The 26,631-nt window shown below is 41.4% G+C and overlaps 1 protein-coding gene across 2 annotated transcripts in view; it reads right to left on the bottom strand.

Annotated features, from left to right (window-relative positions):
• Positions 1-3,681: 3,681 nt before the first annotated feature.
• The window catches only part of SMAD3 (SMAD family member 3), a 79,875-nt gene continuing 56,925 nt past the window's right edge, over positions 3,682-26,631 (bottom strand). For both annotated transcript variants that reach the window (XM_075044653.1, XM_075044652.1), the window contains 8 exons: positions 26,219-26,412; positions 25,203-25,337; positions 24,419-24,493; positions 22,579-22,629; positions 15,999-16,211; positions 14,504-14,641; positions 11,996-12,140; positions 3,682-8,591 (listed from right to left, as the gene is read on the bottom strand). In XM_075044653.1, coding sequence (XP_074900754.1) covers positions 8,468-8,591; positions 11,996-12,140; positions 14,504-14,641; positions 15,999-16,211; positions 22,579-22,629; positions 24,419-24,493; positions 25,203-25,337; positions 26,219-26,303 — 966 coding nt within the window. In that variant the 5' untranslated portion in view covers positions 26,304-26,412 and the 3' untranslated portion in view covers positions 3,682-8,467. The remainder of the gene's footprint in view (positions 8,592-11,995; positions 12,141-14,503; positions 14,642-15,998; positions 16,212-22,578; positions 22,630-24,418; positions 24,494-25,202; positions 25,338-26,218; positions 26,413-26,631) is intronic.

Raw genomic sequence — 26,631 nt, 5'->3', positions numbered from 1 at the left:
ATGTACAGTGAATGAATTTTAAGACACAATTCTGAAGGAAAACGTGATGATGCTTCAGTGAAAATGGGAAGCCTCTGTTTCTGGCCATGGTCTTTGCAAGAAAGCTCAAAGGGAAGTGATTGCATCTGTATTAGCGAAGAGCATCTAAAAAGGGTCACAGCAAACACTCCAAAGGCTGCGGAAGACCTTTAAACTAAACAGAACTGAAGAAATTGCAATTCCAGTGTTAGCCATGGCACAACGATTGCTGAATCTCAGGAAAACACACTATAGTGAGTTAAACTTTCAAGGCTCCATCAGTCTACACGTTTCCTGTTTTGAGTGCAGCTAGTTCGTTTCCCTGGGGGGGCCACAGGAGCAGCTGGTGGCAAGAGTGTAACAACTGAGCTGGGATGTAACAAAGAACAGAAACAGAGCACGTGAAAGGCAGTGAAGAAATCAAACCGTACTGAAATACCATCTTCCTATTGCTCCACGCTGGAGACAGCTGTTAACCTCACGAGTACACATGCCGTCATCAACGAAGAGCCTCAGAGGAGCACTGCAGTGAGGGGCAGCCTGCGCTCACTATGGCACGGGCTGCGCTCCAGGGAAGGTTTGCAGAATGCCCATCTCTCCCCACGCTGTTGTTTGCAGCCTACTGCTGTTGGCTTAACCCAGTGGCCTTAGATCTGGTTTAGTGCGTTTCAGAGAGATTTTTATCTCTATGCTCTGAAAGTAACCTCCCTCCTCCAAAATCAGCAGAGCAGCTGCTCTGTTGGAAAGTCTGTTCTCCACATGCAGAGAGAAGTTGAATTCTCTGTATCTCTCCACCAGACAGTGGCACTTTCTAATCCAAAGGAGCACTTGCAGAAGTGAGTTAAGAGTTTGTGGCCTTAGAGAAACCCATTCAGTAATTGGCTATGACTCTTACCTATTACAAACACGGCCCAGTTGTCTTTTGCATTCATTCAGGTTTGGTAGTTTATTAATACGTCCTTAAAGAGAGCCAAAACATGCTATAGTCTTCCTGGGCTTAAAAGGCTTTTCATGGCAGTACTGCTGCTCTTCTGACTTGAAAAAGACGCTTTTGCTACGCTGTCTGGTATTGATTTTGTTACCTATGTGAAACAGTCCGTACAGCTTCTGAGGCCAAGTCCTGTCTTTCGCTGTAGCCAGTGCAGTTTGCATTTCTTTTTGTGATTAGTTTCTAGGTCATTTTAACTAAATTGAGTATAGAATTAAACTGACAGACTCCAAGTATGCCACTGTTTCCTAGTGAACTTCCAACTCCAACTAAAGGCTACAGAAATGTTGTGTTCAATTAATTACAAAAAGGAGAAAATATTACTTGCATACAAGAACAGTAATGTTTATCTCAAACAAAAATGGATTACTCCGATAGTGTTTTGGACTCATGGAAACCTTGTCCTAAATACCCACAATTAGTATATTATAGGAAAAAAAAAAAGAAAAAAAGAAAGGTTTATATCCTTTGTAAGGTGGGTGCTGTGGTGATAGACTCTGGTTCCCAGCCGTGGTGGAGCTCGCTATCACTGATTTTACCTTTTTCCCCTCCCTCCCCTGCAGCCGGCCTAATGCAGCTGCCTGGTGCAGGGAAGCTTCCTGCAGAACCCGGGGAGGAAAAGCACCTCCCTTGAGCCCAGAGAAAGTGCAGAGACAGGGATGAAACCTCAGTACAGAACCACCCATCTCGAGGGTAAAACCAGAGCCCCACCACCACTCCCTGAGTTTCAGAATAACCAGCTGCTGGTAGGGCATTCCCGATTCAGGTCTGGAAAGCAGGCATTGCTGTGTGAGCCAGGCTGCAGTCCTGGTGAAGCTCTAGGATGACACTTGCAAGAGGACTCTCCTGTCAGTACAAACCAACCGCTTGTTACCCAACATTTGCCTGAACCGAAACCTCCATGCAATGTCAATTCACTCTTTTTTTTTTTTTTTTGGCTATGGCTTTGAGCTTTTTCATTTATTACCAAACCTGTATTTTGCTTCAGATTCCCATTTCCAGTGCAGATGAGAAGACTGTGATACTGAAATCCATGATATATTCAGGTGACAACTAGCAGAACTTGCAGCTCAGACCTGATTTATTACATCACACTTGAGTTTTGGCAACCTCAGTACAAAACCTGGCCGAGACCCTTTTATTATCACATTGTTGGAAAACTCAGTGGAAAAAGTATTCTCGTAAATCCTGTGTCAGGAAAAACAAAAAAAAAATCTGCATTTCAGTGAAACCCTAGGAGGAACATTAGGAGTTCACAGAATTAGATCATAGTGTGCCTTGGCTTAGTTAGTAATGCTATTTGGAGAATGCCCTCTCTGAGGCCAGCTGAATGCCAGCGTATATGTTTTTTTTTCCCCCCAGTATAGCACCTGCCCTGCCTGCCTGCTTTCTACTGAAACAGCTGTTTCGCTGGACTTTTCATGGCCCAGTCACCTCTAGGTGCAGTCCCAGTAGTGACAACAGCAGCAAGGACACATCCTTGGCACCTAGTTCTCTAGAGCCGACCAGGTGGGTGCAAAGGATTCCACCACCACCCTGCAGCCGCCACCGCTCAAGCTTGGCCATTGTTTCATTTCTGACTATAGCAACTGCTAACAATGCTGTCCTTGAGTGGCAAGGAGGAGCAGTGTCATTGCTGCAAAGAGAGACCACAGACTCCAGAAACCCATTATAACAAGGAGTAACAGCCAAAAATACAGCCTGGGAGATTAAGGCAGGAACATAATGCAGCCATGGAACAGCTTATCTGGGGAGGAGGTGGTAGCACCTCTGGTCTTAAAGATTTTTCTTCAGGATTTATCTGGACAAAAGCCCAGCTGACCTGATCCAGTGTTGGCAATGGTCTTGGATCAAGCATGAGGTTGGACTAGAGACCTCCAGTAGTATCTTCCAACCATCAGTTCTCTGATTTGATGAAACAGTGGGGCACTTTGAAACCAGGTCTGAGAGAAGTCATGCTTTTCAGTAAGGTAACACATTGACTGGATGAATGCTACTGAGCTGGACCAGAACATGTGCCGCCTCAAGAGCATTAACACCTTATCACCGATGCAGTATGGACCAGAGACCACATTTATGCCCATCCACCTGCCTTCCTCTGTTCTGCAGGAGTGAACAGCTGAGAGGCTTAACACGTGTCTTCAGCACGGGACTTCAATTCCTCAACAGAGACACCGGAGGTATTTTAGGGTCTGCCTCATGACAAGACACCAAGGACAAAGCATTAAATTCTCCACTGCAGCTCCTACGCTTCTGATAATGGAGTTTCCTAATTCATAGCCATAAAGTGAAAGTACAGCTACAGGTTATTACACTGGCCAAAGAATGAATATTTAGCTATGTCTGACTTTTCCAGCAATTTGACAATAAACCCTCTGAGCCACAGCGCTCCACTTCTACTCACCTTTGAATCCTGTTAGTTAAAAGAACTAGTTGCAATTTTTAAATTATTTTTTATATCTGGCTTTAAATTCTTGACCAAAACAGTCCAAACTGTAGAAACAATTAAGATCTTACCTGTAACTGAGATCTCGTGCAAATTATTGGGAACAACCTTCATTATACATGCCTAAAGATGCTGCCGTCTCTGAATTATCTGCGATTTCAAAACTCCAAATGCTTTCAATTTGTGTCCTTAAATATGTTTTTACAATATCCTTATTTTCTCATGAGCCTCAGTTTTCAAATCAAAGTTTATTAAAATGTCAAAAATAGAACTTACAGTTTCACATATGAAATAAGAGGGCATACATAGTACAGGCCTTTAGTAACAAAATAGGTGAATAATGCTTAACAAGCTAAAGCAGGTAGGTGACATCACTGGTCATTAACATACATCTCAGGTTAAGAAAATCTAAACACTAATGCCAACATGCTCATACATATCTATCAAAGGGGGAATGGTTCAATCTAGAGTGGAGAAAGTAGGCTGCCTCCATTGGGAGAGTGAACGAGATGCATCTCAGCAAGCAGAGGCTGGTGCAGACTCCTCTGGTATCCACATACTGGAGGAAACGTAAGATGAACCAAAACATTTATGGAGTAATATGTTATTTTCTTTTTAAAGCCTCATAAATCTGAAGAGCACAATTTCCATCTGGGAACCTGACTTGTTGCTAAAGGATAAAACAGCAACTCGGGCAAAGGCTTCTGCTGGAGAAGTCCTTGTTCTGTTCTATTCGCCAGGGTTTGTTGCTCAGTTCTGAGGTCTCTCATTCTCACATCAGTGACTGCCTAATTTCTGGCAATCACCAGAAAGGAACATATGAAAGATTTAATACTCTGAATCCTTAATTGCCCTTTCTGTTAAAAATTAAATATTTGATTCATCTGAATATTCAAGAAAGACAACATAAATACAAAAGCATGTACATAATAAAAAACATATACTGAATTTCTTAACCATACCGCTCAATCAACTACTATATAGTGACTAATTATTTCTCATTCTAGCTTACCAGCTTATTTGTGAAATTCCATTCCTCCTACCTATCCAGTACCTTGGAGAACTAGGAAAGCTCACAGATGTTTTGTGATATGGCTGAAGTCCTTCACTGAGCTGTGTTCTTCTTGCTCCTTGTGCTTTTCCAGTTAGTAAGTAGCACAAGACACAGATGTCAGTACTTGCTGCTTGAGATGGAGTCCTGAATATTCTTCACCCTGCAAAGGAGTCCCCTGCATGGTTCAAACTGCGCTGATCCTTAAGGGGAGAGGAAACTCATTTGTTTAACTCTTTCTCAAAGGTTACTCCCCATTCTTTTCATGGCATATATGGGTAGCCAGAGCTTTGGGGAAATTTGTTATGATTAGATTTCTCCATCTTTGTACATACGCATGCTGATTCCTGGTATTAAATCAAATGGACAGCACTGGATTACTTCTAAGACAAGCTTAATACAAAATACAAACTGCAATTCAGTTCAATACATTAATAATAATTAAAAAAAAAAAAATCACCACAGTCATTTAAAACCACAAGGCCATCAATATCATCTGCCAGCAGCCAGGCCCTTGTGTATGGCTACACCAATTAAAAAGAGTCAAAGTTCCTGCTAGTGACTCTCTACTAGTAACAAAAATGTATGAAATCCTGGTAAAACTAGCCAAGACTACCATTAAATGAGAAGATATTCCAGTACAGATATGTAATCTAAGCTAGGGCATGGTTGATTGCATACATTTGTGCTACATATCAAAGCTACTTTATTAAAGTTTTAGAAAAAAGTAAAACCAAGAAGCAGCCACGTGCACCTCTGGGTCACTGCTGCCTACAATAATCTACAGCCGAATGCTACCTCTTCCCTTTCGTTAGTGTCCACATGAATGGCATGATTAAGCACGTTTCAGATCTGGCAGGGGAATTAGCTTTCATTTGTACAGTCCACTTCAACTGTGCAACATAAAAAGAAACTCAGCTGTAATGTCCCTTGGATCACACCCCTTCCCCAACCTTCATCTTTTTGTTTGTTGCATGGTACAGGACTTTCCATTTGACTTTATAAGGTAACTTTAAAAACCATGAAGCTTTTATGAATTAGTGAGAAGGTAAACAAAGGGGAGGAGAGGAAATTAATACTTTAGTGGAGATAATCTCGATTTTATCTAACTGTACTGCTACACCAGCTTACATTTTCCATTTGAAGTCATTTTACTTAAGGGATGATGAGGTGAGATTAACCAAAGTTTTTATGCATCATCTGAATCCTGTTTTTCAAAAGGCTTCTATTAAAAGCGGTTAGCAATTAATTATCCTTTATCAAGTAGAAGATATAAATCTGGTTTCTAGTGGAAATCCAGGTCCAATTCTTAGTTTGGCTGAGGAGGCAATTCTGTGTGCAAACTTTGTATTAAAGTTAGGGTTTATTCCAGCTTGTAGCCTCTGGGTCAGGGTGGGTTCCTGCACACACCATCACATATAATGAACTCTCTGACACTGGAATTTAAGATGTCATTTTTGTTGCTGATGCACAAGGCACCACAGAGTCCAACTTTCTCCACGATTATGTGGACAACGGAAACTGTTCACTAAAATAAGCAAATATGACTTAAAGACACTCAAGGAGGAAACCCGGGGCCATTTTACATAGCAGATTTTTTTCCCTCTCTCACTAAAACAGCAAGACAAATACTTCCACAGAAGTCCGGATAAATTTTTGTCTGCAACCATGTTAGAAACCTGTATCTGAAAGTATATGCCAAATCAATCCACAATGACAGACAGACCTACTTTTCAAGTGGCTAGAAAATACTATTTTATACAGCTGCTCTTATTGCACAAGTCCATGCAATCAGAGATTTATCTAAAATCAGACACATTGGAAAAACTAAAAAAAAAAAAAAAAAAATTTTAAATCCTAGAAAACCTCCAGCGCTATGATACAAGCCATGTTGCACAGTGAAAAGCTCCAGTCAAAATTCTGCAAGAGGATATTCAAAAGTGCCTGCATCATTCAGGAGCACATCCACCACCGAAAGTCCTCCTCAGAATTTAAATTTCATATACAAAATATCATTTCTTGTTTCTGGAAGAAAACTCTCTAAAACATCCCTTCATTTGCCTGGTAAAACAAAGACTAGCAACGAGCCTCTCGGATCATCTCTTCCTGTGTCCACCAAACAAGGGGCACCTCGTACCCTGTCTTGCCAATGCCTCAGGTCCAAAAGTGTTGGGTTTTTTTGCAAACCAGGTGGTGGGGTTGATAAACAGAGTGGTCTCAAAGCAACAAGCACATCGGAAAAGCCTCTCTCACAGATAGGCTGGTACGTGGAAATTCCTGATAAGTGTTTGAAATGCTATTACCAGTCTGTACCCCATTACAGGACCAGGGCGCTCTGAAGCTGCAAACCTCAACCCGGCATGCAGGAAAACTTCCACTGAACTCAGTGGGGCTGCTTGCGTTTGCCTCTGGGAGTACAAAAGTTTGCAGGACTAAAGCCTTAACACAAACCATTGTAAAGTCCATCTGAGTCTGTCCCTCCCAGAGCCAGACCTAGCTTGTGTGTGTGTCCTTCGTATATGAAATAAAAAAAAAAAAAAAAAATTTCCATAGGAAACTGATTATCACTTTCTCCCCTCCCCCTTCTAATATTTTGGCACAAATGCATATGATATTCAATGCAGATATAAAGAAACTGATAATTGGATAGCACTGACAAAGTTATGAGACTTATTTGGCAAATTTGAACCATTAAAAACAAGTGCTAAGGGGTTTTTTCCAGTTGTGGAAGTTGTTTGCCATAACAGTTGCTGCAGGGAAAAAATATTAAACAGTCTGGAGCATGTATGTTTAAAATGAACATTTTATAATACAAGTAAATACACACTCTCCCAATTTCTCCAGGCAAAACTACATCTCAGAGCTTTTTAATCAGCTGAAATAAGTTTTAAACAGAGGGGTTTTGTGTCTGAGATGTCCTGGTTCATGCGCAGTCAGATGTGACGGCATGGGATAACCTGTTAAATTGCATATTCTGAAAATGGCAGCAAGGGCCTGTTCAATTCCATCACTAGAGCTGATCTGGACACTGAATCCACTAAGCCCCTAAGACTTCAGAAGTGGGAGATACCATTCAACATACTGAGAAAATAGAATACAAACTTTCCGTAGTTAATGCAAATAGACCGCACAATAACAAAGGCTTAACTTAGCCAGCCAGAGCTCCCCAAGTAACAAACGTCTGTCCATGAGCAGCTCAAGTCAAAAGTCACTGCAGCAATATCAGGAGCCTAAGTTTGGCCTTTTGTTTCACGTCAATCCAGTCTGAGACCATCAGGATATCAGCTGCATCCCTCAGGCATGAAGCAAGACTCTGCCTCCTCGTTAGTAGTCCAGCGTGGGAAATACATTCCTTTTGGGAACATTACTGGGCAAATTAGTTCTTGTGTGTGCTTTAAATGCTTCCTTTTCCCCCTACTGCTGCAATCCCAGGGAGGACATGTGTGTATCAGGTAGATGGTGACAGGAATGCATGAGCAAGAGTCATCCCAAAGTCCCACGGTATCTGGCTTTTCAGAGATGCTGCATGACACAAGCCTGGAGTTGTGTTAGGCAAATGGAAAGCTTCCTCCCAGCCATCAGCGGCTTCTGCGTGCTCACAACAGCACAGAGCGAGCAGCCAGACAGGCACGACGTGGCTGGAGGCAGAGCACTGGCTTCTCTCCACTGGAACAAAGTCCAGTTTTCTGTTGTGATAAACTTCAGCTTCAAATTCTAACTGCGATGGCCCATAGCATTGTAACCAAAGTGCTAACAGTTTCAGTGGAAGTGGCTTAAATGAGTATTTAGTTTAAAAAAACCAAAACAAAACAAAGAAAATCCACCTTTTTTTAGCAGATTTTTTTTCTCATCACTTCAATAACTGGGAATTTGTTTACTATGCACTATGCATTTTCCTAAGGGTTAAGCCAATTCCGTTTTCCAGAGTCTTTGTTACCCGCCCCCCCCCCCAGGAGATGTTTCCTTAGGAGACACTGGAACAACGAATACTCGGGGAGCCCATTTGTGTAAGGACCTTGTCTAGCCACTGCAAAGGACCATTAAGATGCAGTTCAATCCAGCAGGGAGTACTGGTCACAGTCTGCCGCCTGCAAGAAAGAAGGGGGGGGGAAGAAAAAAAAAAGAACATAAATGTGACCTACAAAACCTTACAAATGTGAAAAGGTTTTACAGCTACTGAAGCATTCTTTCCTGCTTAGACAATAGTCTTGCATGTGGGGCCAAAGGAATGTCTCTCTCCTCTATAATACACTTCTGGCCTATGCTGCCAACTTCTATTTAAAAACCCTACCTTTTCTCTTTACATTTCTTATGATCCCAAAGGAGCAACTCACCAAATAACCTATTTACTACTCGGATTCCTGAAAACAGGCAGCAGCATCGGATTCACTGAAGAGAAAAGGTGTTTATCTAAGCAAAATTCTTCAGTTTTATTTTGCAGACCTTGCCTCTCCTAATTAGACAGCAACGTAAGCAATTAAATTTCTCTATGTGTAAGACAAGGATATTTTTTTACTGTATCTTTAGGTTTTAGCAGAATGTGGAAGTGATGGAGAGAGATCACCACTCAGCCATACTATCTCCCTTCCGCAGCCCCATGGAGCCCTTTCTGTTGTGCAGCCAGAGCTGCTGCTGAGCATCCTTTTTGCACAGCTTGGGAGGATGCGCTGGAGGTTTGAACCTTACACTACATGTGCTGTGTATGGGGCACTCCAACAGATTTGCATGTGATCAGCTGCCTCAAAAGAAGCAGAAATGCTGCAGAGTGTGAAAAGTTGCAAAACCTATCAGAAAAGCAGAAACATAGTATTAAACCATGTGTTTTAAAATCCCTCAAGAGTTGGCAGCTGTGGCTGAAGAGTAGAAGGGGATATGCCTTGCTGAGTCAGCACACACCATACTTTTACTTTCCCCTGCCACAAAGCACCTTGCCCCTCTCCTATCTGCCTCTCTGTTATTCTCCCTGAGGCCAGAGTCCATGGAGTGTCTCCAGATGGTAAAGCAGTAAGAGATGGGAAGGGAAGGGAGGCCAAGGCACAGGGCAAGGGACTCTCCCTCCTCTGCAGAGGGATGGCCTAAGTCTTGTTCCAGGCAGAGCGGCAGGGACAGCTGCTGTGGAGGAGGAGGATTACAAAGAGAGAGAAATAGCCTGGAAACAGCCTTGTTTTACACCCTGATTTCCCACAGAAGCTGTCCTTGGAATCTGTTTGTGGGCGGAAAAAGCCAAAGTCTGCAGGACCCAGGGAGAAACCGTTGCTGAAAAGGGGACCCTCTGCTCCATGGGGCTGCCCTGCACTCCCACCGCCATCCTTGCCCCTTCATGGCAGGGCAGAGGAGTGGGGCTCCAAGGTACGGCTCTGCAAGTCTTTGGCCAAGGGCTGTAACCCGTTCTGTTGATGAATCTGTATCGCTCATCCTTTGAACTGAAAATGGAAGCAGCTCCCTGAAGGCACCCCACCCATTCCCAGCTCAGGCACGGCTGACCAGAGCTGGCTGGCCAGGCAATGCCCCAAGAGTGGGCGTATGGGCAGGGCTTGTCCTATACAGCGATTTAATGGTAAGTGTTTTGCATTAAGGGGTGTCTTGTGAGCTGTTTGGGCAGGAAGACTACAGGACAGCGAGAGCAGAACACCTCTCGCTCTGTCAGCTTCAGCAAAGCACACAAACCTCCCAGGCGCCAGGAAAAACTAGTCTCCCATTGCTGCCTGAAACTAACACTAAGCAGTCCAACGACTGTCCCAGCAACACTGTACAGAAACCCACTACCCATGGGGCTGCTGTGCTTCTGCCCTCTGCAAACCTACCACAGCAAATTTCATTCTGCCTTCCCACCTGGATGACCAACATATCAGCTCCAGCCTTTCAGAAAGGCAAACCCTCAAAAGCTCTCCATACCTTCAGCTTGCTCCATCAGGCTCTCACTGGACAGAGGAGAACCTCTGTATCACAGGCTGCTTATGCAATTGGCTTCTCCTCCCTTCCCGCCACCAAATCCCTGGCACACAAGAGCACTAAACACCCCACCAACTGGAATGCTCAAAAGGCTAAGCAGCTGAACCAGAAATCACTGGAACACTGCTCTGGATGCAGCTCCCACAGTAACTTTTTCATATATGAATCAGTTCAACAACTAAACGTGCTCTGACAAAGGTAATCAGACGTAGTATTTTGTGGCAAGGAAATGAAGAAGCGAGAGAGCAGCTTCGGCGCGGTCAGCGTGAGCGTAGGGTTTCACTGACTACAGTACTCTAATGAGATAGTTGACTTTCCGTAAGTCATGCTCATCTGGATTTCATTACGAGCTGTGGCTGCGAGCCAGGGCTGAAATGCTCTGGCCCGGGTGCAGGACAATTTCAAAACAAAATGGACTCCAAACATCTGGAGAAATGAAGAAAGTGGGAGAGTAATGTGCAGGGTCCAGGCTCCAGCTGATACTATGGCATCTCCCCCGTCTGCTGCAGGCAGCTGTGCAAGGGGAGCATCAGCAGAGAGCCTTGCTGCTCTGGGAGACAGGGACTGCCCTCAGATTTTCAAATAAGGCCACAGAATTAGAGGGTACACAGTCACGTAAGTATTTCAAAATCACTTTTGGCTTAAATCCTTGCCAGCTTTCTCTCTCATAAAACGACATTCATTTTCCAACGAATTTCGTCTCTCCTACTTGTACTATTAAACACTGATTTCACTCCCTTTGCTACTTTGGGATGTTTGCTTGCTAATGCAGTGGAGCAACAGCAACACAAGCTATGGAGTACTCTGTCCCTCACAGTCTCCACTATCCCTGTGTTGTCAGGATAACCACATCATCGATCCCAAATATCAGACCCTACTGCATCTCCTTTTTTCCCAGTGAATATTGAAGATAAAAATAGTCACACTGTTTCTCCCACTGCCTCCAGCCACATTTAAGCAATTGCCCTATGACAAGCACTAAGGAAAGGATAAGGAGATTTAACTATAATTTTGCAGCAACTCTAACAGTTCTTCCAAATATAAATTTTCAAGCCAATCTGCTTTTATTTTAATTCCATTAGTCCCTGATAAAAGAAGCATCAAACCCCACCCATATCTTTTAGGAAGCACTCACACTGATCCTGTCCTGATATCAGTGTAGTCGTAAGACACTCAAACTATAAATACACATCTAATTTCAAGAGAAAAAAAAAGTAATAGTTCCGACACAGGCCATCTGGATTTATCTACTGTGCTTCAGGTAAAATTCTTGCTTCATACAACACTGACCAAATACACGTGGTCTTCCAGGTGTATCACGTGATGTATGTTTTAGACAAACAGGATGGGAAAAGAGAAGAGATCAACACATTCTCAACAACTACAATCTATCTGCATTACTGAAGAGACACTGTGTTAATTCCCCACACCTTAAAAGCTGAGTAAAGAAGCTTTGCAGAACACTGTCCTAGGCTGTGAAATACAGGAGTGGCAATGGCAAGCACAGGCATACCGCAAAGTTTCATTCGAAAGGCCTGACCTGTATTCTGCTCCCCATCCCTTGACAAAGCTCATTCGAATTGTGCACATTCTGGTCAGCTGATACACAGCTTCGAAGCCCTGATTTACAGACTGAGCCAAGAGAGCGGCAAATTCCTGGTTGTTAAAAATCTTCAAGTTACATCCTGTGAAAAAAGAACATGACAAGAACAAGGCATTAACTTAACTAGATTAAGAAATCCATTTCTTTATGAGGATGGAAAGAAACTCAGTGCTGCTTTCCCATATCCTCAGACCATGTGGTACTATACACAGATTGTTTAAACACAGCATTTCAGAAAAAAGAATCAAGGTTGCCACATTTCCACAGCTCATATGCTGAAAAGCAAGAAAACCATGTTACAGGACAGGGAATGATTAATGCTAGTGCCCACATAGCAGATTGCTATCTATGACACCAGACTTGGGATCCTCATGTGGAACCTCCTTCTATCTCCTTTACAGTCATTTCCCTCATACTGTAATTTAAAAGCCTAACTATGATCACAACACTTAATGGCAATCACTATGGGGCCTGAAAGAAAGGGATGCACAGGCTAAAAACGGGAACTCACTGCTCTTGGATTTACATGGTGTCCGTCAGCAGAAGTAATGCAGAAGTTCTGAAGTGAAACCGCTCTGGCAAGCCAGAAACCAGTTCTCGGGGTTAAAAAGGCTGGTAGCAGAGCTGCTTCTGCTATAATCCTCTCTTAAACGTAACTATCACGCACCAAAGAATTTTCCTTTAAAGCGGGAGTTTTCCCCCTATGTTCAGTCACAGCTAAAAGACTAAAACCAACTTATTCAACAGTTTTATGTGATAAAGATGAAATATAACAACATTCTTCACAGTTTAAATAAATAAATAAATACACAACTATTAAAAAAATGTTGCCATGCTTGCTTTCTCCCAGATAACCAGAAACAAGTTAAACTCCAAAACTTGGCACACAACTAATGCTTATTTGGGATTACATATGGGCCAAGTCTGAAAAACAACCATTTAGACTGTGATGAATTGTATTTTTCTAAAATCACTTCTGAGCCTACTCTCTTGGGCTGGACTCATACTGTCATCTGTTTTGGGTCGAACTGCATATAGCAAAGCATAACCGCATGCAACAGCTCAGCAGCTGCAGAAACAACTACCCATTTTTGTGACCATAAAAGAGCACAGCCCAAGAGCCATGTATCTTGCAGAGAGTTTGAAGAGAAGCTGTGTCATTGCAGTCTAAGGGAGGAAAATAAGAAGGGTGAGAGCATCAGGGCCAGGTTGAGCACAGAGAAAATGCTATGGCAAGGAAAGCAAAAAACTTGATCAGGATCAGACTGCCAAGCTATTCAGACTTCAGGACTGGATGGGAACAGGTCTCTCCACGACTATGCCTGGGAGGAGCGGGTACCTGATCTTGTCAACAAGGGAATGAAGAAACTACTTCAAACCCAGCAAAGATTTGAAGATCAGTCTGAGAAGGCGGCCAAAGACTGTGGCAAAAATGGGAAGAGCTGGAGTCCAAAAAATGTGCCTTAGATGAATCTACAGCAGAAACGTGGGTTGTTTATGTCTTCAGATGTTGACTCCAGCCGGGGTGGACTCTTGTGATGTGGCTGGAGAATTAAGTCATGTTTGCAACACTGACAGCTGCTTCCTAGGCATCTGAGAAAGGAAACCCCTTAAGATGGGCCAGAGCTTGCAGTGTATGGATCTCTTCTCAAAAGAAAGACAATCTTCATTCAAATATTTCTAAACAAAAAAGTTTGGTTTTCAAATATATACATACATCTAACTGTAAAAAAATCAGCTTTTGTAAGCCTAGCTAAATAGCTAAAGTCCGTTTCGAACGGCATCCTCTCATACTAGCTCTTTTGCATGTATCTAACAAAAAAGTATTTTCTTCCTAGATAGATGCAATAAAATGTCTTATTATCTTTCAGCATACTTTAGACATACATTTGCTGTAACCAGAACAACAAGGTGCCTGCACATGCAATTTCCCTAGAATAAAACTAATTCACAAAGGGGGTGAAAGTTTTACTACAGAACAAAGTAACAATTTAAATCTATTGTGGGTGACTCTAAATTAAGAAAAATTTCTTACATTATATTCTTTTACTGAAAGGTACAAACAAAATTATAAACATGACTATAAACATTACAATACAATAACGGACTGATAAAACACTGCACGGAACAAGTGGCAGATCCTGCTCTTAGTTCTGCTTAGATCCTGCAGTACTATTTCTTCCCACTTGTATGAAAGTAGTACAAACAATTGTTGGAGCATACATAGTAGCTTCCTTTATCGGTACCTTCATCCTTTATGCTATAAAAAATGCCCTGCTTGAGTTGTCAAGTTGCTTATAATAGGGCTCAAGTTTCTGATTATTGTCAAGAACAGAGCTCAACAAATGCATACCTACCTTGACAAAGAGCTTGCTTTTCATAGCAGGACCCTGTTTGCAAAAGGTGAAGCCTGTGTAGGATCACAACTAGGGCATACTTCCTTACCTGGTGGAATCTTGCAAACTGTTGCTGGGTGCCAGCCATAGCGTTGGTTGCAGTTGGGAGACTGGACAAAAATGGCACTGTCACTAAGGCACTCGGCAAATACCTCGCCGCCAATGTAGTAGAGTCTTACTCCTCTTCCTAGGAAACACATGGCACAGTTTTGGTTTAGCTTAGAACAATCATTTGCAAAACGTCCAACAAGAGCTGGTATAGACGTAGACAACCTCTGCGTGAGGCAGCTCTCAAAAAGCAGCTAAACTATAAGTGATGGAAAATGAAAACCACCTCTTTTGGCCCACTGGGTACTCCCATTAGCAAGCAATAAATTTGCTCTGTGAGTTAAGCTGAGGAAAGCAGGAGGACAAATTTATAAAGTCAGAATTGCACTCTCTGGCCCCACTGTCAATCACAGCCTGGACTGCATAAATTTACCACCTCACAGCCTGCATACTCCAAACATACATGTCTCTGATATTTTCCATATGAATGTTCTACCAGTTAGCATATGGTTTTCAACCTTTTCTGAAAGTCATTGTAGCTGGATAGAACTGTTTATTTACTTAGTGATTTGGAATTAAATTATACAACATTTTAAAATCATTGCCTTTTGCTTGAGATTACATTGTATACAAAAGACAAACATACATTTCCCATAGGAGTTTACACAAATTATTAAAATCTCAGTTAATAAAGAAACAAATTTCCAGAATACATCTTTGTTGCTCAAATAAACATTTGCTGTAGTCTTACATTCCTATCTGAATACCTTGCTTTCATTCTTCCATAGAGCATAAGGAACCTGCTGAATTTAAAGACTGATTTCTAAATATTGCTGGGTTTCTTGGTGTTAGGGATTTTTTGATATTAGAAATAAGTAAGGAAAGATCCTCCTGTATCAAAGTTTACTGCTCAGGAAAGGGTATAAAGGGGAGCAAAATCAGGACAAAAAGCAGGAGGTTCATTTTTGATAGAAGTCAGCAGAAAACACAGCAAAACATAAGCAATTTTGCCTTTTAATAAAATTGCATAAATCTGGGATATTCTATTTAGCGCAAGTTTAACTGAAAATAAAATTGCATGTTACTTTGCAGCATAAGCAGGAAAAGTGGAAATTGAGATAAAGAACAAGGAACTAAGTTTCCATTTATAAAAGAACAGTCAGCTGGAAAATAAAATAGTGCAGGAGGGAAAAGGAATACACAAGATTATCACTAACATCCATCCAAATACAAAAGAGCGCATGTAAAAGTTTAAATTCTGTCTCTATTACATGCAGCAATTTTAAGTGTTCCTCAGTGCACTTTTTCATTATACTTTCATGAAAAAATATAATTAGTGTTCCTTTATGGAAGATCAGCCTGCATGGATATTCAAACATCACAGTGTTCTAAAACTGACCGAGGTGCATGCCAATTAGCTAAATAAAAAGCTTTACATGCAGGTCTCCACATTCCACCTTGAAAGACACTGACTAAACCAAAGAATTAGAAATTACCAATGTGTCGTCTTGTGAGTTCCACTGCCGCATTTCTGTTCACGTTAGACAGTAAACCAAGGCAGAATCGTTCAGAATTAGATGGGTCAGTGAAACCATCCACGGTCATAGAGGGCTGAGAGGCGTGGAAAGTCTCTCCCACTCGCTGGTTGAGTTCATAGTAGGATATCGAGCACCAGAAAGCTGGCTCGCAGTAGGTAACAGGCTGCAGATCTGCACAAAAAAAAAAAAAAGCAAAATGAATCACAGGCCCTCAGGAGGGGAAGGGGGATGAAAAAAAGCAACCGTTTTGAAATATTGTTCTGCTTCATTCCTTGGGCTCACTTTAACCAGCAAACTTTAATTATTTGACAGATTTTAACAGACCACAGCTAGAAAGCTGCATCACCTCTGAAGCTTTTGGCACATGGAACAATCACAAACAGTCAAAGAAATTAGTCACTTAGCAAGTGGGGTGAAACTTAACTATCTTCATACCTGAAGAAAATTTAAAAAATAAAGTTAGCTTTACTATGAAATATGGGATCACTTTTAGGTAGCCAGTACCCTAAAAAGAAAAGAGAAAAGGACAGAAAAGGAAGAAACAGAAAACCTTAGAAAGAGCAGACCACAAACCTGCTTTCAACAGCACAGGTCTCCAGAACCCTAATGCTGTGCACTTATACCAAGTACCCAGCAAATCCAACTTTTATTCTTACTGACTCTGTTATGATCTCTCTAGCACTGATGAAACCAGTAGAGGTGTCTGCAATGTGCACCAAATTGTACATAACACTGGCATCAAAGTGATTTAAAAATGAGATGCTTTCTTCCAGTGCATTTAATCTCAAATTATGAAAAGAAAATCCAATTCTCCAATAGATGATGGCACATCTCTTTTATCGGGGTTATGGTTTGACACAGCCTGTGGACTGAAGTGAAAGGACCACAGTTCATGAGCAAACTGAGGCTGAGGCAGTCTCAGGAAGACAATACTTGATATGCATGAAAAGTGGGACATTCAAATGGCTTCGAATTATTTAACTGCTCCCACTGAAGCCAATGAGATTTCAGCAGAGGAAGGCTCAAGTCAAATATTCTTGGAAATACTGCACTAGATGGTGCCCAGTCCTGCTGCAAGCCAAGAATCTGCTGAGCAGAGGAAATGGAAAGCAGACTAAGCTAAATGATAAGTGCTTTATTCCCCAAATTCAATGCAAGAAATAAAAGCAAGAGAAGAATTCCCTCCAGTCCTCCCCTCAATTTATCACTTCATCCCTGTTCAAATGGTGCTTAAAAGCAGAACACAACAGCTTCCCATCTGGCCAAAGAGTTAACATCAAGCAGCAAACCCCAGCTTTTTCCATAGGCTTTCCCATCTGTTGCTCCTGCAAGGCTTAGGCGAATCTGGGGCTTAAGAGATCAGCTCCAAAAAATCAAAGATAGGTTTTTACCATCCCAGCCTCCTCTCATGATGAAGAGGGTGTCTCTACAGAGGTTTGAGGGTAATTTCTCATTTGGTACCTGCTGTTACTCTGTAACCTTTAGAAACAGGTTGAAGCAGCCTGGCTTCAGACAAAAGACATGCTCGTTTCCTCTCCATTACTGTGGTGTACCAGTTCCCAAAGTGGACAATAATCAGAAAAAAACTTTGGTTTCTGCTTTGTTACAAGCTTTGCTGACAGCAAATAAGGAATTGAATAAAAGTGCATCTGGGGAACTCTGTAATCCTTAGCAGATCTTCAAAGTCCATGAATTTTGGAGCTTATACCCATTCCCAGCTTCTTTCACAGTCTCTCTTTCCTTAATTATATCATCCAAAAGAAAAATGCTCTATCACAAGTAAAGCCCGATGTTCCTGCTCTCCACCACACCTTACACCCACAAAAGCAAAAGCCTATCTTCCTCTTACAGAAAAGGACATAATGCTCAAAGCAAAAGCTAACAGAAGGCAGCTCAACAGAACAGTGGTTGCTACAGCAATTTAAGAGATCTGGTAAGCATACCTGCCATTTCATCACATTTTAAACAATTTCATAGCTTAAAGCAAGCCCCTCTCCTGATACGTGCAGATGATATTGAACACACCCAGGAGTCACACAAGTTTACTGTTCTCTGCTTTTTTCTCTTGTACAACATATTTGGTTGTCCCACTGGAAACTGCCACATCAGGCATATTTCTCCAATACCAGCCTCATTTCATCAATTAGCAGTTGTGGCCTGCAGCAGTAATCTGTACACATCGTAACTGACTCTGGGCTTCACATGGCTCCAGTGCAATTTGTATAGAGGTACAGCAAATACCAGCACTAATCAGAGTCTCTTAAGTGTGTCCACCCACTTAGGAAAACAGATTGTGTTCCACATAACCGTGCTCTTATTCCACAGCAAGTGCCTTTTTAATTGAAAGGCTGCTCAGCTCCAGAAAAATCAAATCAACTTTTGTTGATCCTTAAGTAATGCCCTCAGATTGGTACTGTTCAAGTTAAAAAAACACCAAAGCCTGTATTGCTCTCTATGGTTTTGTGGTCCTTTCCTTCAAAAACCACCTCCGCTTGGTTACGACTCACGGGAACTGTGGATTCCCCACTGAAGGATGCACAGAAATTTTATTTCCGGCTTATTTGCAATTTGAGGAAAGACACAAACCAACAAATCCTATTTTGAAGAAAAACTTATATCTAAAAAAATGCAACCAAGCTTTTAATAATGCTGCCTTCTCCTGTGATTTGTGGTCTTAGGCTTCAGCTTAAGCTGTCATGGGATGGGCAAGCTTCGTCTTACATTAGAGCTGTCCTGAACATTCATTTTCAATTTATGGATTTACTGTTTGAGGAAAAGTAAAAGAATGTAGATCTGCTAAAACCAAAGAATCCTGAAGAGGTACACAATTAACTAACACAATACACTAAAACCAAGCAAATCCTGCCTGAATTGTCTCCATACAATTTCAACCTTGACTCACTACAGCTCTGCTTTCACAAGTGTCCACTGAATACTGGGATGCTACCCATATTGCATCTTCCCTACAAGACGGAAGTACTATCTGTTCAGCTGCAGAGGAAAAAAATCTGCTGGCTGCTTTGCACTCTCTACAATGTGTGCTCTAAGCATAAGAGCGGTTGTTATCCTAGTTTCAGTTAATGCGTTTGATACACAATGTATATCAGAAGTTACTGATATATGTTATCTAACTGTCTTAGTTGCAGCCCCAGTAATTCTAACTCCCTCCCCAGAAACAAAAAGATAAATAGGTGTGCATACTCCCTTCCCCTCTGTACTTTGGGAAGGGCTGTCTTTTCACTGCTTTGGGAAATAGTGTTTCAACACAGAGAGTAACAGAGGCTTATGTTACTGATGGATTTGACCATAGGGTATGCGCTTACTTCATTTACAGCTTTTGCGTCAAGTCTTCTGTGGAGCAAACACTGACAATGGATTTCCTGTACACCAAGGGACTGCCTCACTCCAAATAACAATATGCATGCAACCTCAGGCCTGGCCCTTGGCCAGCATAAACTCCCTGACTTCATTCCAAATGTCCACATAATGCTGGCAACTCTCCTTTCATTTTGGTTACTTTCTGTATTTTCTCCAGTTTGTATTTCAGTAATACAGAAGAGATCATTGGATATCTATAACTTCCACTTAAATCTTATGTTTGACAACTGAAAATTTACAACTGAAATTTTGGACCAAAACTAAAATGCTTCCAAATCAAATGCACAAGCTGAAAGGAGTTAAAAAAACCCAGTACGTTACCTTGCAACACTTTTCTGCCTGTGAATGGGGAGATGAAACTCCCTAAGTTCCTTCAACCCCATATTACAGTCTTACAGCTTTATGCTGAAATACACACATTGCACCTCAAACAAACCTTGCTTCTATTGTCCTAGTTGGTTTGCTTCATGCTAGTTTATTGCCTTTGTAATTCTCTGGATGGGATTTAAGTCCAAAGTTCAGCTTACACAAAGTAAACTGTCTTAAAAGCTTCAGTTAGTTCTGGTCAAATAAACAGACATCAATAGTGTGACTTTATTTTCCTAATGGCAAAACCGCAAAAGCCCACTGCACTCTGCTGCTGAGACCTTGCTGGTAATTTTCCTCATCGCACGCTGTTATGTTTTTTAAATTTCTACTCAATTTTCTTAACAAACATACAGAGAAAGCCTGATTAAACTTCTGCAGATGAAAGTACAGCCCTAGACACTGGAGTATTCTGCTTATCCATAGAATTATATAGCACAGCAAAAGCAGGAACACTGCAGATCACCAGCCACCAAGTAACTTCTAACAGGAGAGAGAACCTGCAAAGCTGAGTAGTTCTGCTCTTACAGTCTAACTCCTTTCTGGGCTGTAGAGACCATCAGGCTGAAGGTCTGATGGGCTGCTGCTGTTTTCACCTACACTGCTATAGGCAGCTCCTTTAGATATGCCATCTACAAGGTACAGATGCAGACAACTTTGTCATTTGACAGTCGTTAAGAGTTGCTTAGCTATGTGCCATTTCATTTATTATTTTGTAGCTTCCTCACATGCAAAAATTTACAATAAAATTTTTAAAAGAGACAAGAAGTTCTTAATTTGTGGAAGCTCTTGCCTAAGAGCAATAAATATTTGGCTTGCAAAACTTAAAGTTATCTTTTAATGTTGGTAAGTTAAAATGCTTTTCTGATGTCTGCTTCTTAGACTACAAAGAGATTCCTTGTGGTTAACCAGCTTCACCTGCTCCTACTTAGTTTTTGTCACCAGACAGCACATTAGACATCTGACAGGCCCATCAGCTGAGCAGCATGTGTTAATAACCAGTATCCTTGTTAGAAAGGATATGCATTGGGGCCTCTTTCCTAGAAACTCCTTTTTTCCTTATGTAAGGCAGATGCCACAGTCAGCTTGCCAGGTTGGTTTTGTTACATGTAATTGGCTTTTTATTTTTACGTTGAAAAAAATTGCTAGAAATTCTCATCAACTCCAAGGCAGCACACTGAAGCATAATGGATTCAAACAAAAAAAGAAAAAAGGAAAAAAAAATAAGTCAGCCATATATTCTCTTCTTAGGCTTTAACAGTTAAAGCAAATAAAAACTTAGTGGCACCGTGGCAATATATCCTACGCTTAAAAAAAAAAAAAGGGGGGGGTGTGTGGAGAGAAGAGAAAAGAAATCCCCTCTTCAACAGCCCCAAGATACCTACAAGTCAGCCAATGACTGACAAATTTTGGAGCAGTGTCAAAGTACTCTGTGCCAGGATTAAAAGCATATGTAAACTTTATGGCTATGGTTATTCAAGAGTAATCTCAAGTGGCCTCTGTCTGCTGGCTTAATGAGCATTTAGAGAACTGATCCTGCAGCTAGCCAGGGCTGTGAGTGCTTTTTATGACAGACCGTTGAGAGCAATTTCAAACAGGGTAAGAGCTCAAACTGATGAAGATCAGACCTTTTATGTTTGTAGGTAAGAAAATAAAGGGCAGAGCCATTTGAGAAGACAACAGACATTCAGAGATAGCCACAAAACCTCTAATAGTATCTCAAAGGTAAAGGCCCTGTGCAACCGCTATTCCTTCTTCTTCAGCTTTCCTCCTATTTACTTTCTACAGTTTATGGAGTGAATCAGTGACAGCAGTGGCCTATTAGGACTGGACTATGTTCCATTTCAGCACCAACCAACTTTGAGCCTTCTCCACTTTGCTCTGCTCAGTCCACGCTCAGTTTCGTACTGTAACAACTTACACACCTGGGCCATCAGTTGTTCCAGTGGTTTAGGGCACTGAGACATGAGGGCTCTGGGCTGCTTTATCCCTATGCAGTCCAGGGATGCCCCTCAGGTAGACTTACCTTATGATCTGACACCATCCTAGCACTCATAGTTTTGTTAGGAGTCCCCAGCCACTGCCACCCAAACCCTCAAGGCCATGCCTATCTGTGCTGTGTAACTGCACGCTTGCTCTGCGGGGGACATGGGTTTGCTCCTGAGCTGGGTTTACATGAGGATGTAATGCATTTGCTGCCCTTCAGTCAAGCAGATGATTGCCTGAGCTGACAAAGCAGTGCAGGCAAATCTGCAGCTCTGAACCTCAGCCCCCTGTCCACAATATGTGGATAACAGCATTTGCCCTATAATGAATGTAACACCAAATTAATAAATAAAAAAAAAATTGCAAGACGCTCTGGTGTATTGTAAAAGAGACCAGTAAGCACTACAAATTTACAAGGTAACTTTCCAGGAGACAAAATTTAACCTCAAGCTGCAGCCTTTAAAAATATAAGGACACAAACCCACCAGCAAAACAGATGGATATGTTCCTTGCAAATTCACGTAATCAAATAAGTGTATTTTTGCAGCAGCCCTTCACTCATTCTTTCTGGTGTTTGTCTGCCAACATTTCTTGTTTCTTTATTTAACTCTGATGTAAGTTCAGATTTCTTTATTTCATATAGAGTTACTATGAACCACTGTTATCACAGTAAAGAAGATTAGCAGAAAGGCACATCAACGGTGCTCACAACCTCATCAAAAGCGCACGACCTCAAGAAATAACATCATCATTAAAATGTCAGTATCTTGACTGTAATTACACACACTTTTCAAAATCACATGCTTACCCAGATTATTGTGTGCTGGAGACATAGGGTTTGGTGATAAGTTTGGAGAACCTGAAAATCAAGACATCATAAGTATTAGAATGGCATCTACACAAGGAAAAACACTTGCAGAAAATCTTCAGCGCTGCCCAGGCTTGCTGGAGGGATAACCCACTTCTCAGTTAAGTCTCATTTTGTGACACCAGCAGCTTCTCTGATGTTGATTACTCTTTACATGAGCTTCCAAATGCTATTATTTATATCAACTTGCTACATCTGCAATACTGCTAAGCATCTTCATAATGCATTCACTTAAGCTTAACCCATTAATTTACAAAACTGAGCATGCAGTTGTCAGTTTTACATTCACTTGCAGTTATCAAAGGTCCAGGTACCATCATGACAGCTACAAACCCAGTTAGCTGGGCATTTAAGAGCTTAATTTTACATTGCCAGGCACAAAACGTACTCATAACAGTTGAAAACATACCACTTGATATCAACAAATCTTCCTGGTTTTGGGACAATGGAGTATTGTATCAAGCTATACAGATCTGACCAAACAACTGTCAGAATTTTATCCCAAATCATTTCAATTTGGTCCACAAATTCTGTGCATATATTTCAAATATCTGCACTTGGATGTCCAGAGCAATTTCCATCCTCTGGATGCCACATGGATGCAGACAGGTGGTACAGCCCATTTTTTCTTTTCCTCTCACACTGAGTTTGGCTGGTTTCTTTAAAATTTGTTTTTCTGTAAAGAGGGAAGTCCATGACATGTGAAGGAAGGGATATAGCATTTGAACATAAATTGGGTATTTATAGCATCTTCCAGGCCCATCCTATTCCAGTCCACTTTCAAAAAGTCATACATACATTCCACATGTCAACCACATTACCAATAATTGTATGCACTAAATGGATTGTGCCAATAGGCTTGTGTTTCATGTAGACAAACCAACCCACACTGCCTTCCTCCATCTGTACAACTGCGGTGAAAGACTGCAAATCAGTCATCCCTCTTTTAGAATCCCACGTATGTTCTACGGCTGAAGACATACAGAAACCAAGATATTTGTGTGCAGTATTTGCATTAATTAGGTTCTGCATGTCTATTTGCATATCCTTCTTGTAAAGCATCAACCCTTCTAACCAAGGATGTGTTTTTGCTTTTCAAGCAAAAGTTCTATGAATTCAGAGTCTGATTCAGTGGTTCTTACTCACAAGCAGTGACACCACTCAGATCAACAAGATACCTTAAACAGTTTCTCCCAGAAAGGTGAGACCTGCATGTTTAATTTTAAAGTGTTGATACAGGTTAGCACGAACAGGAAGGCTGCTCATTCTAAACCTGGTTACTTGTTTTCTTGGCAATGAGCGAGAACGCAGACTAAATGATAAATGCACTAAATTATAAACCCATTTAAAAATGAATCTGCTAGTGGTCATTTCAAATACAGTTAAACTGGACATTTAAGTATGTAAACAACTACGCGATCAGAAAAATGCTCTGCAGAAAAGTGCCAGCTACATGCAAAATTTTCATGTGCATACAGACGACCAGATGCAAATGCAACACAAACTATCATCCTTACATGAGTCTCCACTGTTTCAGGCTCCTGCTTAGTAGTATCTAATGATGGATGTTGGGGAGAACAAGAACATGCTGTACCTTTCACCAGAAGCTCTAAAACATACAGCCCTGTGCTTTACATGAGATGTCAGGCTACATTTTGCACTCCTACAGGGACAAAATACCTCAAACCACCATCTGATCTTCAGTGCCCCAAAGAAAAAACTTTACAAGAGTCTCTAATATGACCTAGAAAGCTGCAGCAAATGGAAAAAGATGACTTACCTGCATCCATGCTGGGGTTCATCTGGTGGTCACTAGTTTCTCCATCCTCACTCAAATAGCCTGGAGGAGGTGTCTCTAGAAGCATAAAATAATCATACTGTCATTGCAACTGGATGCAAAGTCTGGATATCAGACACCAAAACATTTACTTTGTTATTCACAAGGAGCTAAATTTCTTTTTTATTACTTTTCTTCATCAGACTGCTGAAAGGAGGAGCTGGCACAACCAGGATGATAGCCATAGCATATTTGTGAATAACAGAGGAGAGGGGGAAACAAAAAAATCCAAATTTTCAGTCCCATAAAACTTTAAGCCGTGTAGACAGTTTTCTGTCCACGTATTTTTCCTTTCCTGGTGTGCAGCTGCATAGCTTGTCCATGCAAATAAGGTGTAAATTGCTTGTAAAAGAGATACATAAATAGAAAAGTTCAATTCCATTCAGAAATCTAGAGCGTTTTACTCAAATTAAAATGGCTGAATGTCATTCAAATCTAAACTTGTTAAAGGAACATTCAGCTTTAGATTCCACAATAAACTGAGTATGTACTACTGAAGGGAAGAGGTGAGTTTAAAGAAAAGAAAACAAAACAAAACTATAAACAGCACTGTTGTGTGTCTACATTTACAGCTTTCATCTATTTTCATATAGGTTCCCATTCCTTAGCTTCATAGTAACAATGGAAAGAAAGACTTTCCAGTCATCCAGCTTTGCATACATAGACACGATTCACTGTGCAATATGACCCTTTTCCCTCCGCTTGCTGTATGGAAGACATACAGTACCTGGAATGTAGTTGCTCTGTGGCTCGATACCTGCTGGGAAGTTAGTGTTCTCTGGAATAGAATGACTATAATCATCTAACGGTGGAAACTCAGCTGGGATCTCCGTGTGCCGAGGCACCAGCACTGGAGGTAACACTGCACAAACGGAAACAAACAAAAAAAAAATAGAACAGCAACGTTAACAGCTTTAAAATAAAATTACTGAAACCCTAGAAAATGAAGAGAAACCAGTTTGGAGTAACACCTTTACATACATGCAACACCAAAGTCACTAATTAAGGGACACAATTTGATACTTGCTTCTGAAATAACAGCAGCAGTTAAAGATGCTATTCTTAATGTATCTCAGCTGGGGATGGCATACATGCTTATCTGAACACACCTAATCTGTCTGCCCCTTTGAAGGCAAAGAAACAGGTCTTCTTGAAAAATTATTTAAGAGAAGTTATACCACATAATTCAAAAGGAATAAATTTCACATAAAATGAAACAGCAAAGTAGGATTAGCACAAACATCCAGACTGGTTCTGCAGATTTGTACTGACACGCAGCAGAACTATCTGCAGTTCCAGATGAAAGTCTCTTTCAGAGGCAGGAGGAGACTTCAGAACAGGAAGTTCAGTTGTGTTGGGAGCTATTCTTAGACCCACTTCAACTTAACACTAAGTTTATCCTTAATTTAATACCAACAACTAGGGATACGCAGAACACTGTTGTAGTTCATACTTGTATCTACTACATGTGTGTGCTGTTTACAGGCACACAATGCCACATTAGGAACCTGGCAACAATGCAACCTGCTCAACTTGGATTTTATCGATTTAAAATTATATTTCCCCCCGAGTGCAGATTCATAAATTATTCTACTGCATACAGTAAGAGATTACCATCAATAATAGATACACTTTGGTTTTAAAACCCTATGCCTGCTGCTTTATTCAATTTTGAAATGCACTTATAAATCCCTTATGCTGGTACCAAGAAGCTGAGGTATCTGCACAGAGGGCCAGCAGTACCTGGGGTTTCCACTCTTTGGTAATGATAAGGATTCACACAGACTTCATCCTTCTTCATGTTAAAGGCATACTCGCACATCTCCATGGCACGCAGCTCATGGTGGCTATGAAGGTCTGGCCATCGCCACAGCCGGCAGTAGATCACATGGGGAAGACCTTTCCGGTGAGACACTTGCAGCCGGCCATCTAATGATCTGCAGTCAGAATAGAAAGATGATAGCAATTTAGACTGGCATTAATACATGTGTAGTACTGATCACATCCCATCAAACACTACACAAAGGAACCTAACGTGAAGACTGCAGACTTCAGCAGCAGGCTCAAAGCATAGGCTGCCCAGCAAATGCAGTATCCTGACACAATCCAAAAGGTGCTAGTCACCAAAACCCACCAAGACAGTGCTGCAGGGAGGC

This window comes from Buteo buteo, chromosome 13 (genome assembly GCF_964188355.1).
Source record: "Buteo buteo chromosome 13, bButBut1.hap1.1, whole genome shotgun sequence".
NCBI classification, from domain to species: domain Eukaryota; kingdom Metazoa; phylum Chordata; class Aves; order Accipitriformes; family Accipitridae; genus Buteo; species Buteo buteo.
This window is presented reverse-complemented; position numbering and strand designations above follow the sequence as displayed.